The 14,522-nt window shown below is 38.3% G+C and overlaps 2 protein-coding genes across 2 annotated transcripts in view; both read left to right on the top strand.

Moving 5' to 3' along the window:
• Positions 1-610, top strand: part of LOC110430407 (WAS/WASL-interacting protein family member 3-like) — a 1,185-nt gene extending 575 nt beyond the window's left edge. Inside the window, exon 3 of the mRNA XM_021448074.1 lies at positions 4-610. Coding sequence (XP_021303749.1) covers positions 4-610 — 607 coding nt within the window. The remainder of the gene's footprint in view (positions 1-3) is intronic.
• On the top strand, positions 8,036-14,254 carry LOC8058287. The gene is made up of 9 exons (XM_002440790.2): positions 8,036-8,296; positions 9,005-9,246; positions 9,477-9,573; positions 9,793-9,888; positions 9,978-10,172; positions 12,710-12,848; positions 12,933-13,052; positions 13,435-13,610; positions 13,711-14,254. The coding sequence occupies exons 1-9, from the start codon at positions 8,183-8,185 to the stop codon at positions 13,990-13,992; spliced, it is 1,461 nt and encodes a 486-aa protein (XP_002440835.2). The 5' UTR covers positions 8,036-8,182; the 3' UTR covers positions 13,993-14,254.

The following is a 14,522-nucleotide window of genomic DNA, read 5'->3' as shown; positions in this document are numbered from 1 at the left end:
CAGGGAAGAAGAGGGGGTCCGGGGGAAGCGTGTTCACGAGGAGGACAGGTTCCGGGCCGCCTCGCCGGGCAGATCCCAGCGCCGCTTCGCCGCGGCCCCGGGGTCCCCGCACCCGCCGCCGTTGGCCTCCGCCACGGCCGGCGTGGTGCCGACCGTCGGGTGCCCGGACAGTCAGCTCCCCCGCGCAGCGCACCTCCTGCTCCCGCCGACTGACTCAGCGGAGGCGTCCCCCCCCCCTCGCGCGTCCCCGCCTCGCTTCTTGCCGGGTAGATCCCAGCGCCGCCTCGCCACGGCCCCGGGGTCCCCGCACCGGCCGCCGTTAGCCTCCGCCGCGGCCGACGTGGTGCCGACCGTTGGGTGCCCGGACATTCAGCTCCCCCGCGCCGCGCACCTCCCGCTCCCACCGACTGAGTCAGCGGAGGCGTCCGCCGCCTCCCCGCGTCCTCGCCTCGCGTCCCTCGCCGCACCCACCACCGGACACCGTGCGTCGCCTCGCTTCGCGCAGCCCCTCCTCTGCCAAGCCAGGTGCTCAAAGCTCACGGTCCGGCAGCTGGTCCGTACGCTTTGGGTGGATAAAGAAGGAATCGAGGGCCCATATAATAATATATGAATTAGGCATTACACGGGCCTAATCACAACGCGTGGCCGTAGTTGTGCACGCACGCCGCCCCGAAAGACCTCACATGCCCTAACTGCGGGCGTACTGCATCCTCACACGCCCTAGCCGCCACCAACGGTGAACAACGCGCGGCCGACCTAGAGTTCTCGAACATTCAAAGACTGAGGACACCTCGAACAGCACTACGACGTGCTTGATTTCACGGCCGTTGTCCAGGCAGCCGCAATACGAGTAAGGTATGGTCACCCATCTAAAGATCCTAAACCATAATTTCTCTATATTGTACGTTGACAATCATATTCTTTTGGAGTCATAGGAGAAAAAAATGGAGCATAATCATGCCTTTGTTGACAAATCTGTGGAGGTGCCTGATGTGGTAAATAGTCCAAACTTGATGACAAGTGAGGTAACAGCCGAAGAAAAAAGTATCATGCTCATGCACTCAGGTGAACCACTCTTCAATCAATACTATAATTATTAGTCTCACTGAATCTGCACTGCAATAATTCATTATTAATCATCCCACATAGTCATAAGTTTGATTTCCAAATTTAAATTAATTTATGTTTTGCCAATCCGAATGCAGAATCTATTAAAAAAGATATAGACAAATCTGTGGAGGTGCCTGAGGTGGTAAATAGTCCAAACTTGATGACAAGTGAGGTAACACCCGAAGAAAAAGGTACCATGCCCATGCACTCAGGTGAACCACTCTTCAATCAATGCTATAATAATTATTATTCTCATTGAATCTTCATTGCAATAATTCAATATTAATCATCCCACATAGTCATAAGTTTAGTTTTCAAATTTAAATTAATTTATGTTTTGCCAATCTGAATGCAGAATTTATTAAAAAAGATATAGACACTGAGGCAAAAACCGAACCTGTCGAGAATGATCAGATAGTTCTCGAGAAGGAAATGCGATCAGTCTCTAAACAAGACTCTAGCCAAGAAATACAGAACAAGAATGATGCTGAAATATCGACAACAATGGATACCGATGAGTCCGTTGAGCCCATAGATTGGCTACACAGAAATGATAATTATGTTCCAGGATGTCGAGGCCAACGGACAGTCCATATTGATCCAATGCCTATTTCTGGTGAGTTATATTAGCACAACACACTCATGCTACTTTAATAAAAAAAATAAGGACTGGTTAGATGTATGTTACCGTGTTTATTTTAAAATAATTGCAGAACAAAAAGTACCAGAGCGGGGTAAAAGTGATGTAGATGTCCAAACAAAAGGCGAGAGCAAAAAAATAGTTCATCAAGAAAAGGATGGAGAAAAGAAGCGGAAGCGTGCTCACGAGGATGACGTACGCAACAAATTCCTCCAGCAACTCAAATAACCTCAAATATTTGAGCCATGTCGACCACTGCGTACAAAATCTTTATTATCTCTAATATTATATAAATAATATATATGTTTATTATATTGCATATGCAGGTCATTACAATTGAGCCTGATAAGGTACAGCTCAATGATAACGACGTTAAAACGCCACGTATACAAAAAGACAAAGAGCTCATGCATCCTGCAAATAATTTGTTGGTATTGCCTCAGTATAACAAGCCAAAGAAATCAAACATGGCACAAGTCATGCCTCAAGGTAATTCATCATCAATTCAAACAATTCTCTTTAAATTTGGTAATTAATTAATTATCTCTACTCTCTACTAATATCTTTGTAGATTATGAGTGTACGCCACAGGATCTTGAGGTAATTCAATATATGAAAGAAAAAAGTCAAAAGCATCTGCTTGTTAGAATTGGTGATTGCTGGGGAGAAAGAAATGACATGGATTGCCTTTTTTCTGGGAATGAGGAAGTAAATGGCGCTGTAAGCATGTTTAACACCTGATTCTATATTAACTAATAATGTCCATGTCAAATATCTGCTAATCAATTAATGAAAAAATAAAAAACTTGCAGGTTATAAGTCTTTATATATAATTGATGCGGAATGAAGAGCACCTTCTTCATAGAGAAGGTGGATCTGTTTATTTGGAGAATACATGGTTTTCTCAATTGCTACGAGGTGACGGAGAGCAAGATGAGTCGAAATTGAGCTATACTCAAGACGACGTGGTTGAGACAAGGGTTCAAAATTATTTAGATGTTGATATGGTAGGCTTCACTATATAAAATGTCATGCAAATTTTTAAACCCTTTCAAAAGTACATAAATAATTTAGATAAATCTATATTACTGCAGGTCTTTCTTCCGATCAACATTACAAAGTTTCACTGGTACCTAGCAGTCGTGAATGCTTCAGAAGGTGAAATACATGTTTTGGATTCATTTGGAGAAAATATGACAAACTGGACAGATCTCAAATATACGGTAAACAAAAAAACGACTGAGGCACATACATGTTTACAACTCTTCGATATCTCTTTCTTAAATAATTTTGATGTGTCGATCAATCCAGTTAATAGGAATGGAAAGACTCATAAAGCATGCACTGCTCTCTACACCACTGGACCAAACAAAATGGAAACACGGTGTCGAAGTGTCAACTTGGGAGATTAAACATAAGATCACCGAACAAATGCAAAAAGATGGGTAAAATATCTTTCTATCGTGTCCTAACCAGCTACAATATCTCTATATCTCATATTTATATCTCATATATTTTTTTAAAATTGTTTTGGATATGAACAGTTGTAGCTGTGGATTATGGCTCATTAATTACATGGAATATTGGACAGGAACTGCTTTATCTGACCAAATCAGCCAGGTAATTCTTTAAAAAAATAATTTCTAAACATAGTCATTACTTTTTTATTGGTTATTAATTCTAGAACTTGCTCATAATTTCAGAGAGATATAAGTAACTTCAGGTATAAACTACCTGCTATCTTGTATAACTCCCCATTAAATGAAGCAAGAGGCTTACCGGATGATGGAGATCAATATGAGACTGACAATATTGAGGATGATGACATCACAGAGCTCGATGATCTGGATATTTTAATGTCAGGTGACATCAAATTAACACGTACATTAAAGTGGAAAAGTAGAGAAGATCTATTATCAGCAATTTACACAATCATCCATTTGATTGGGATTGATGAAACTTTTGAGTAAGTCATTCTAAATATTTCTGTTGTCTGTCCTAGATTTCCTATAAAATTAATTTAATCTTTGTCATTGTTTATTTAGCAAAGACTGGATACGGAGTACAAGACCGTACCCAATTTCTTTAGGTCTTACGAAGATTAAAAATATTTTAAATGAGGATCAAGAGATGGATCACGAATGCTTAAATATGGCTATTCGGATAGCTGTGTGCAACCAATACATGATGCTGAAGAAACAAAAATATCACTTCATGGACCTCAAATTTGCTGTAAGTTGAAATAAAAATTATAATTTATCAAATACTTACAATATTTAGTTGTATAATAATTACTTAAGATGTTTGATTTTTTTGCAAAATCATCAGGAAATAACTAGGTTCGGACGAGATCAGCGATGTTGTGGTAAGATTGATAAGGAATACCATGAAAAACTAAGAAAAGTACTAGAGTGTTGGCCAAACATGGAGTACAAAATTAAAGATTGTAGCCATGTAAGTTATGTTATGTGTATTGCTCTACAAAATTAATTCATTCTGTTTACCACTAATAGTTTCTATGTTTGTTTTTAGATTCTACTACCATATTATAAGGACGGAACTTTCATTTTATTTATATTGGATATGCAAAACAAAACCGTGTTTATTATGGACCCCCTTCAAGATGAGACATGTTTGGGAGGTTATAATCAAAAAATGGCATATATACCTACATTACACACTATTGCTAGAAGACTCGGTCTCGCCATGGGACTGACAAATGCAAAGTGGAGCGGCAATATTTATAAATGGAAGCGAGAATATCCACTTGTAACAAAGGTTACAGATAATAATAAATACTGGTAACCACTCGTAATACATTTCACATTTGTCAGTAAAAAGGTTATTTCATTCATTCATTGTGCACATCAATAACAACTACTCTTGTCCAGGAAATTGGGAGGCTTTCTTGTATACAACTTTATGAAGTTGTGGGACGGCAAAAATTTGCCACAAATCAACAGTGTAAGCATATATAGCCTATAATAATATATATCTTACACTACAAATATAATAATAACTAATTATCATTTGCCATGCACAGCACTCAACTTCGCTGAGGATGGAATTTTTGGTGGACATTTTGGTGAGCAAAGCAAACGAATGTTTCGACAACATCCCCGAAGATGTCCAGTACATGATTAAAGAGTTAGACAAAATGTAACATAGATGCTCATAATAAGACAAATACCTCTATTATGCCTTGTTACATGAAAAAATATTTTTCGAACTATAATTTTTGTTTTTACAAGCATTCCAAAATTAAGCCGTAGCGTTAGCACGGGCACTATACTAGTATTTTTCTAAACAAATGAAGTAAATAGTGAGATAGATTAAGATTTATGCCAAAAAATGCATAGTTAAATAGGACGAATGTATAGTGTGATTTAAACCATCATAAACAGATATTCCTAAAAAATCATAGTGCAGCTAGGCCAGTAGCAAAGAAAGCTTAAAGATTAAGTCAAATGATCAGGAATCAGGCTACCGACACCAACCATTCGAGTTGACTTTCAAGTTTATGAAGCAAATATATATTACCCAACAAGTATATTGTAAAATTGTGACACATTCTAGTACATAGTTCAGTGAGTACTACTTATCCAAGTTACATTACATTGTATATAATTTTTTAAAATAAAATAAAAAGGTGAAAAATAATAAACTCCTCTTATTTGCTAGAATAAGCCATGATAGTACCATCAGTTCTCAATGAGTACACAATGTGTCCCCCCACGCCCCCCGAACTATAATTTGATATTTGCATTGGTAAAAGGGAAACCATTTTCATTGATATAGACTACAAACAAGTCTAGAATTGATATCATTATCGAAAAAATAATTAAATGATAAACCATAAAACATCAATGAACCAACAAGTAAAGAGTCATATCCACAATACAGCATACTAACTAAATTAACAACAAACTTTTTAAATAGAATAATGGAGTAAAGCGAATATTGTGCGAGAATACCCAGATTGAGGTATTAACAAAGAAAATTTTGAAAATAAAAAATATTTCCTTTGGTATTTGGTCACAATAACAATCACTTGAAACTGAGGGAACATATCTGATGCATGTTGTTTCAAGTTTCTTTTCAACTATATTTATGAATTTATACCTATTTTTATTTTATTAAACAAATCCCTACCATTTATAATAAACAGGTTACCTTTAAAATAAATTTAGTAAATACAAAATACCATTCCAAAGCATAGAAGCTGATTCATTGACTCTCCAGAATGGAAACGATCTTCTTAACATTATTCACTCCATCCACGAAAGAGTTATTCTAAGACAAACTTTTTAAACTTTGACTAAATTTCTAAAAAATACTAAAATTTATAGTATCAAATTAGTATCATTAGATTTATCATAAAATATATTTTTATATGATGTACATTTGATGTCATAGATGTTGTTACTCTTTTCTATAATGTTAGTCAAACTTAAAAAAGTTTGCCTGGCACGTACTTCCTTCGTCCACGAAAGAATCAATTTCTAGAGTTGTCCCAAGTCAAACTTTTTAAACTTTGACCAAATTTCTAGACAAAATGCTACGATTTATGGTATCAAATTAGTATCATTAGATTTATCATATAATATATTTTTATAAGGTGTGCATTTTATATTATAGATGTTGTTACTTTTTTCTATAAAGTATATTTTTATAAGGTGTGCATTCTCTTCGCTTGAGCTTATCTGCCGAATCTGCCAGCCATTCAGCAGTGTTTTTCTCTCACAATAAATCATCAAATAGTACTTTCAGCTATGGCTTATCACGGATTCTAGGAATTGATTCTTTCGTGGACGGAGAGAGTACAAAATTGATATTTCTAGCCATTTTAATATAGTATTCAATGACACAAAACACGGAATAAGGGAGTGTTTTGGTTGGGAGTGTTAAAGTTTAACAGTTTCTGTAACATTTTCGTCTTATTTGACAACTAGTGTCCAATCATGGACTAATTAGGCTTAAAAGATTGTCTCACAAATTACTCTTTAGCTATGGCCTTGTTTAGTTCAAAAAATTTTGCAAAACAGGTACTGTAGCACTTTCGTTTGTTTGTGACAAATATTGTCCAATCATGGACTAACTAGGTTCAAAAGATTCATCTCATCAATTCCGACCAAACTATGCAATTAGTTTTTATTTTCGTCTATATTTAATACTCCATGCATGCATCTAAAGATTCGATGTGACGGAGAATCTGAAAAATTTTGCAAAATTTTTTGGGAACTAAACAAGGCCATGTTTTTAGTTTCATAAATAGTCTAAATTTAGAACTCTATGCATGTGTCTAAACATTCAATATGACGGGCGATAAACTTTATCGAGAGCAACCAAACGGGCCCTAAAAAGAAAATCCAAGTTTTTTTGCACTAAAACACTTAGGCCTTGTTTAGATCTATTTTTTTATTTTAACATTGTAGCACTTTCGTTTTTATTTGACAAACATTGTCCAATCATAGAGTAACTATGCTTAAAAGATTAGCCTCGCGATTTACAAGCAAACTGTATAATTAGTTTTTGTTTTCATCTATATTTAATGCTCCATGCATGTGCCGCAAGATTTGATATCACGAAAAATCTTGGAAATTTTTTGGTTTTTGAGTCAACTAAACAAGGCCTTAGGCCATCCGCAATGGTTATCAAATAGCTAGCTAGGAGGAATTCTATTGGCTCTCAATAGCATTTACAAATAGCTAGCGAGATGACATAAAAATAATAAAAAAAATAGCACTCTCATTGCCTATTGAGAAGAGAGATCAAATAGCTAGCGACCTTCTAATAGCTAACAACTCATAAATAGCTAATCTAGCATAATTTTTAGAAATAATTCTCTCACAATACTCTTTACAATAGCTAGCGACTTTCAAATAGCTAGTGACTTTCTAAGCTAGCTATTTATAAATTGCTATTGAGAGCCAATAATATTTTCCTTAAAAATCAAATAGCTAGCGATTTAAATACGCGAACGCCCACTGTCTCCAACAATGGTCACCCAAAATACAAGACCCATTTGTCCTTTGGGTAGCGCTACAGGTAAAAGATTCCATACCTATTTTTAGTCTTCTCCAACAACAAGACCTAAAAGACAAACACTCTCTGCAAATGGGTCTCGAAGAGAGAGAATACCCAAATTTGGGTTATGCCTCTCCTGATACCCAAAATGGGTCTTCTATATGGGTACTCTGTTGGAGGCTATAGAGGCTATAGGTATTGTGTTGGAAACGCGTTTCCGAATGACTCAACTATTGGAGATAGCCTAGTGCTGTTGTGCACCAGCGCGCTTCAGGCCCCAATTTCAAAATCCCCACCTCGCCGTCTCCAAAACCGTCGCCTACCTATATCCCCTCCGCTGCCCAGCGCCACCTCCGGAATCCCTAACCCTCCGAGGAGGGGCCAGCCCGCTTCTCGGCGTTAGCCATGACGGAGAACCCTGGCGCTGAGGCTGCGTCGGCGCAGGTCGGGAGGCGCGTCGCCCTCGGGTGTCTCAACAACGTCGCCGCCGGCGGCGGCAGGCTCGGTGCCCCCGATGCGGTACGTACGTACGGTATGGTTCTTGCATTAGGGGATATATCGGGCTTCATGTCCAAATCAGCTGATAGATTGCTCACCTGGTTGGTACGCCCCGCATTCGAGCATCCGTGCAGTTCTGGGCGTGCCACTGCTCGTAGACTGATATGGTTGGAACTGTGAGAGTCTTGAGTTACCGCAACGGGAACTCATTCCCTGACCCCCTTTTGACTTCTCCAGCCCAAGAAATCCCCACTTTGTTTCCACTAGCTAGTATCTTCTCTTCATTAGGAGCTACTCTTTATTCCCATTTTCATTCAATACAAAATGGTAATACACTTAAGGCTAATGCTCGTAGAAGGGACACCAGTTTTGGTAGCTAGCTCACTCAGTGGCAAAATCTGCAAACGATGAGACCAAGCCTGAACAATTTATTGGTGAGATTTGAGAATAAGAAAAACATCCTAACATCAAAAGGAAGTGACAATAGTTGAAGAGAAAAGAATCCCATGGGCAAGTGCCAGATTCCATTAATCAATTAATCTTTTTATCATTCAATCCATTTTGTGACATGATGGCATGATGCTGTATCAATATTTGACAAACTGACAATGAGAATGGTTCTCTGACTACTTACATTTACCCTTTGTAGTCTGTTTACTTCAATTTTATGCAATTTCCAAAATCAGTAACCCCTTTTACTGATATGATTATATATATATATATCTATAGGAGAAGGAAGTGGATGAAGCTAGAAAGTTAAAATCTTGCTCCACAAATGTCGAGTGGCTAAAAGAAAAGCTATTGAAGGAGCAGGGCCACAGGGAAAGAGGAGAGGTCGAACTACCAGAGCTGAAGGAAATTGAGGCTATGGGCCTGACCCAATCCACTTCCTTTTGGCTTCAATTTGGATCATGCAAAGTGCTGCTCAGCAACAAACTTGATGTGTCTCCTTATAGCGACTTACCCCAAAAGTATGTATACATCCTCACTATTCTGATCCTATTTTTCAAGCATATATACAGAGTATGATCTTGTATTATGATCATAGGCACAAAATTGTATAATTCACTAATGCAAATGAACTATAAAATTGCTGGCTTCTTTTGCTGAAAACTTGCACAGAAGATTGATAATTTAGTCAAACTCAATTCTCAGTTGTCTTTCTCAGATAAAATCCATTTAATCATCTCAATGTTGACAGGCAAGCATTAACAAATTTGAATGAAGTTGGTGAAGCTACCCTTACCAAGGATAGTGCTGAAAGTTCTACTGGGGAGGTCAACTGGCTTGAACATCCGGTATTATCTTGCCATCACCTGCCATACCTAGACCTTTCACCTGTTTCCATTTTTTATTCACTATGCAATGTTGTGCTAAAAGTTCACTTGTCTCCCTAGTAGCTCTTGCCATCTCCTGCCTAAGATTTCTCAAAATGAATTCACATGATACTAATATGGATGTTGTTTCATGTGCCAACAATACATACTTTGACTTTGATCTTTGTTTCATCTGGACAGCTTGCTGCACTTAGTGAAGAAAGAGATAAACCAATGAAGGACCAACCTATTGTAACTAAACAGGAAACAAGAAATGCTGATGATACATCGTTGAAGGTTGGTCAATTTGTATACACTCATAAAGTTGGTGGCTTTTGTTCCTATCTCCTCTCTGAAGAACATTTTTTTCTGATACAATACTGCAGGATATGTTGTCAGGTGTACATGGAATGGGCAAAACAATTACAGCACTGGAGAGAATTATAGACGAATTGATTAGTCGTCAGCACGATGAACACAATATTTTCAATGAAATATTGAGCATTGAAAGAGGAAAAGTGCAATCTTTAGAGCGAGAGAGAGATCAGCTACATTCACAGGTGGCCCTACTGCAGTCAAAGGTAAGTACATATGTGAGAACATTTTGAATCTATTCCTAAGGCCTTGTTTAGTTTCCAAAAAATTTCAAGATTCCCCGTCACATCGAATCTTGTAACACATGCATGAAATATTAAATATAGGTAAAAACAAATACTAATTACACAGTTTACCTGTAATTCGCGAGATGAATCTTTTGAGTCTAGTTAGTCCATAATTGGACAATATTTGTCACAAACAAACGAAAATGCTACAGTAGCCAAAACCAAAATTTTTTCCAAACTGAACAAGGCCTAAGTAATCAAACGGATTCATTTCGACAAGCTCTACAGAACCACGGTCTCTGATCGTACATATGACTAAAGGTTCAAAAAGTCAATTTTTCCTTCTCTCCTTGTCTGCCTGGTCAACACATTAGTTTTATAAAACTCAGGTTATTATAGTATCATGATACAATGTCCAAAGCAAGTTTCCCCATTTTTCAGTCCTGTAATATAAGCAGAACTTGCCTACCCCAACTTGCTTGGGACTAAAAGGCTTTGTTGTTGTAATATAAATAGAACAAACATGCTTGTTCATCTAGTCAGAATGAATAGAATAATAATGAATGGAAAAAAGAGAAAATCCTTGAGCTGGATAAGGGGCGGATGTAGCCAAGTAGATCAAGGCAGTGGATTGTGAATCCACCATGCACAGGTTCAGTTCCCGTCTTTTGCCCATCGCATTATTGCAATTTCCAAAAAATGCAATTTTCCATATTCCTACTTACGTATTTACTTACGGCGACGAAGAATAAAACTATCACTATATTTTTTTCCTTTTCCTAGTTCTTCCAAGTGCAGGATAACCCCAAGGGGTTGTGGGTTTTTTTTTCTACCAATGGGGCTTTCCCTTCACCATTGGTCATGCAATCCACCTCCATGTTGACGGCTACACAAGTGCACGCCTTATCTAGGGTCATAGAAGCTGATGGTTGATGAATGAATGATATTTTTTTTTTTCAAATTTGGTAGCAAACCTCAATGGTTGGTTTTAAATTTTGCTTACCGATTGTTTGCATTCATGGTTGTTTCTGCAGAATAGTTTTTGGTGACTGTATACCCAATCCTAAAATCCTGTGTCTGCCACTGGAATTCTGTATGAGAGCTTGTGCTCTGCCTATGTGCTGGCTGCAGGAGCATTTTTTTTTCTCGAACACACAGGAGAGCTGTGTATCTTTGTATTATAGGGAAAGAGAGTGGTCCATACAAGAACCCCTCTTACTAGGATCAAGGTAAGAGGGGGTAAAACAACAAACCAGAAAAAATCTTTGAGATTACAACTAATCGACCCAACTTTTGCACTGGACCTAGAGCCCAAGATGGAGTTCCAGGTTCTGGAGGTTTCTTGCCCCAGCCAGAACCCAGAGATGTCCCTCCAGCTGCAAGTTTCTCACAGACGTTGAGACACTTGGTGAATCTCCATCAACAACACAGGTGTTTCTATACTTCCACAAAGTCCAAGCCCCCAAAATGATGAGAGAGTTTACTCCTTTCCTGTGTTCTTTACAAACACTTTTAATGATTTTCCTCCACCAAGTGGCAAAGCCGTGTTCCCTTCTATTAGGTACCAGCTGCTGTAAATTAAGTGGAGAGAGCACACTATGCCAAAATTGTCTTGCAAACACACAGACAGTTTCTTCTTGGTCACAGAGTATACATTTATCTGGATGAGGAAGCCCCCCTCTTTGTTAGCTAATCAGCTGTCCAGCATTTAATTTTTATGGCAAGCCGCAAGCCAAAGGAACATCTTGCATCTTGCTAGTGCCCAAGATTTCTAAAGACGGCACCATGGTTCAAACTGAATAGACCCATAAAAGAATGACTTGTATGCTGTCTTGGATGAGAAAGATCCTGATATGTCATGCTCATGATGGTTATGAAATGTTATAATTATTAGTTCAGCAGTTTACCTTCATGTGAATAAATGAAGAATTGTTGTGTTCCGAAGATGCTGTTATGTTGATTTGTGAAGTCTTTGTTGTGTCATCTAGTTTCTAGCCATAAATAGGCGTAATCTCTGTTCAACAGAAAAGTTAATTGAGTGTACAATCACCAATGACTATGCCCTGAAGAACACTAATTTAATATAGTAAATTTCATGACCTAACAATATTTTGGGCTAATAATCACAAACCTACTACATTTTGTACTCATTTCACAAACCTATCAATAATTTGTTTTTTCTTCCACAAAATGACTTTGTAAGTATTCCCCACTCGTGAATGATTAGGCCCACTTGTCAGTCGTACATCAAATTTGACATGTGGGCCCAACTGGTCATCAACATATCACTGACATGTGGGCACATCTGCCTGTGAAAGTAGAATAATCACAAAGTTATAGTTTTATGAGAACCCAAAGAGTGGGTTTGTGAAATGGACACAAAATGTGGTAACTTCTTTGTGACAATTAGCCCAAAATATTGGTAGGTTTGTGGAGTTTACTCAGTTTCATATGTGGTATTCTTTTCTGTGTTCGGTCCTTCTAGTAGTCTGAATGTCTTTTTTCATATTTGACAGTTAGGTGGAGATTGCTCTGCTTTAAACACAAAAATACCAGGTATAGTAAATACTCTTGCAGTGGACAGTGAAGCAAAGCCCAATCTAAACAAAACAGAAAATTGGCTGAAGACAGTTGAAGAATTGAAGGGACAGGCTAGTAAGTGGTTTTATTACTTGTACTAAAATTATTATCTACACATCTGGTTTGGATGTTCAAAACTTCAATGTCATGTAATATCAGGTAGACCAAAGAAACAGCCTGTTGTCATTGAAATATGTGATGATGATGATGCATGCATTTGGTGTGATGATGATGAGAAGCCTTCTCCGAAATCAAATGCCTTGGGCAGTGGCGAACCAGGTATGGCCGTATGGGTTCATATCTTATCAAGTATGCTATCAAGGTTTTGACATTGGTATTAACAATTTATATCTTACACAAAGATAATACTAGGAGATTCTAGAGTAATGCAAATATTGAATCAAATTATGCTTTTAAGTGATGTGTTCAGCAGGCAATTTCAATAGTTTTTTTTTTCTTGACTGTTTGCAATTTCAATAGTATATATATTGACAGGTTCTGTAGTACATTTGTAGCAGGTTTTTTTTTCTGCTCTATTTGTGTAACAATAACCTAAGTATGCTGTCTGTGATGCATTGCCTAATACATTATCAGAATATTGGTTGATTATATGCTGCATGCATTTCAGAATTGTTGTATATGACATTTTTGTATGTGGCAGGGAGTGAACCGAGCCAACTTACGGGGTTGCATGAATGGTTTTTCTGTGGTAATAAACTAATGCTCTCTTCTGGAATGAAGAAATACCTGAGAGAGCTCTGTGGTTGTGTACCGCCAGAGATCCCATTCTATATATATCAAATGAATAAATCGAGCTTGAAGAGTAGGGGCAAGATGGTCAGCTCCAATCCTTCTTGTTTGGATTTGTCAGATGATTTACTTCCTATGCTATGAAAGTTATGATTTATAGTTAACTGTTTGCATTTTTCTCTCACAGCGGCTCTCTGCAAAGTACATCTCTAAGCCCTTGCTTTCTTGCCTGCACAAAGGGGTGGGCTACGCTCATTTTGAACTCGATGGGGAATATCGTGGTACTGTTACAGTGAAACTTAACCCAGATGGCCGTGCGAGTCTCACATCAGGCTGGGAAAATGTGGTTGCAGATAAGGATATTAAAGTTGGTGACATATGCGCCTTCCACTTTAAGATTTCTGATGGTGCTCTTAAGCTGTCTGTCTATGTGTTCCATCCAGTACGCCACATGGCGTTGGTGAGATAACTGTAAGTCAAGTATCCTTGGCCGTGTAATATAGGTAACGTTGGTAGGACTGTTGTAAACTATGCCCATGGAATGGAGAGGGCATGTAATGTTGGTAGGACCGTATGACAAAAGCCGCGCAAGCCACGTGTTTTGGCCGTGTAGTGTATGTAACATTGCTAGGACTGTATGACGCAAAAGCTGTTCTTCTGCGGTTCAATGTTATGTATTACTGCATGTAACACATTTCTTTTTACCTCTTCATGGATAATCCTCTCTCTCTCTCTCTCTCTCTCTCTCTCTCTCTCTCTCTCTCTCTCTCTCTCTCTCTCTCTCTCTCTCTTTCTCGGTGTGCCCTGGTAGACCCCTTAAGATTTAATCTACTTCACATTGTTTTGTTCTAGATTTTGCTTGGCATGGTCTTAACCGATGGTGATATCCCTCTTATCACTGCCGATCAGTGGTTCTAACTAGTAGTGATATATCATCATTAGGTTTTAAATCCATCCGGTACACCACAAAAACCTTTTTTGGAGACGTCTCTCTTTTTG

Source organism: Sorghum bicolor, chromosome 9 (assembly GCF_000003195.3).
Source record: "Sorghum bicolor cultivar BTx623 chromosome 9, Sorghum_bicolor_NCBIv3, whole genome shotgun sequence".
In the NCBI taxonomy this organism is placed as follows: domain Eukaryota; kingdom Viridiplantae; phylum Streptophyta; class Magnoliopsida; order Poales; family Poaceae; genus Sorghum; species Sorghum bicolor.
Note: the sequence above shows the minus strand (reverse complement) of the source record. Positions and strands in the feature narration are given on the sequence as shown.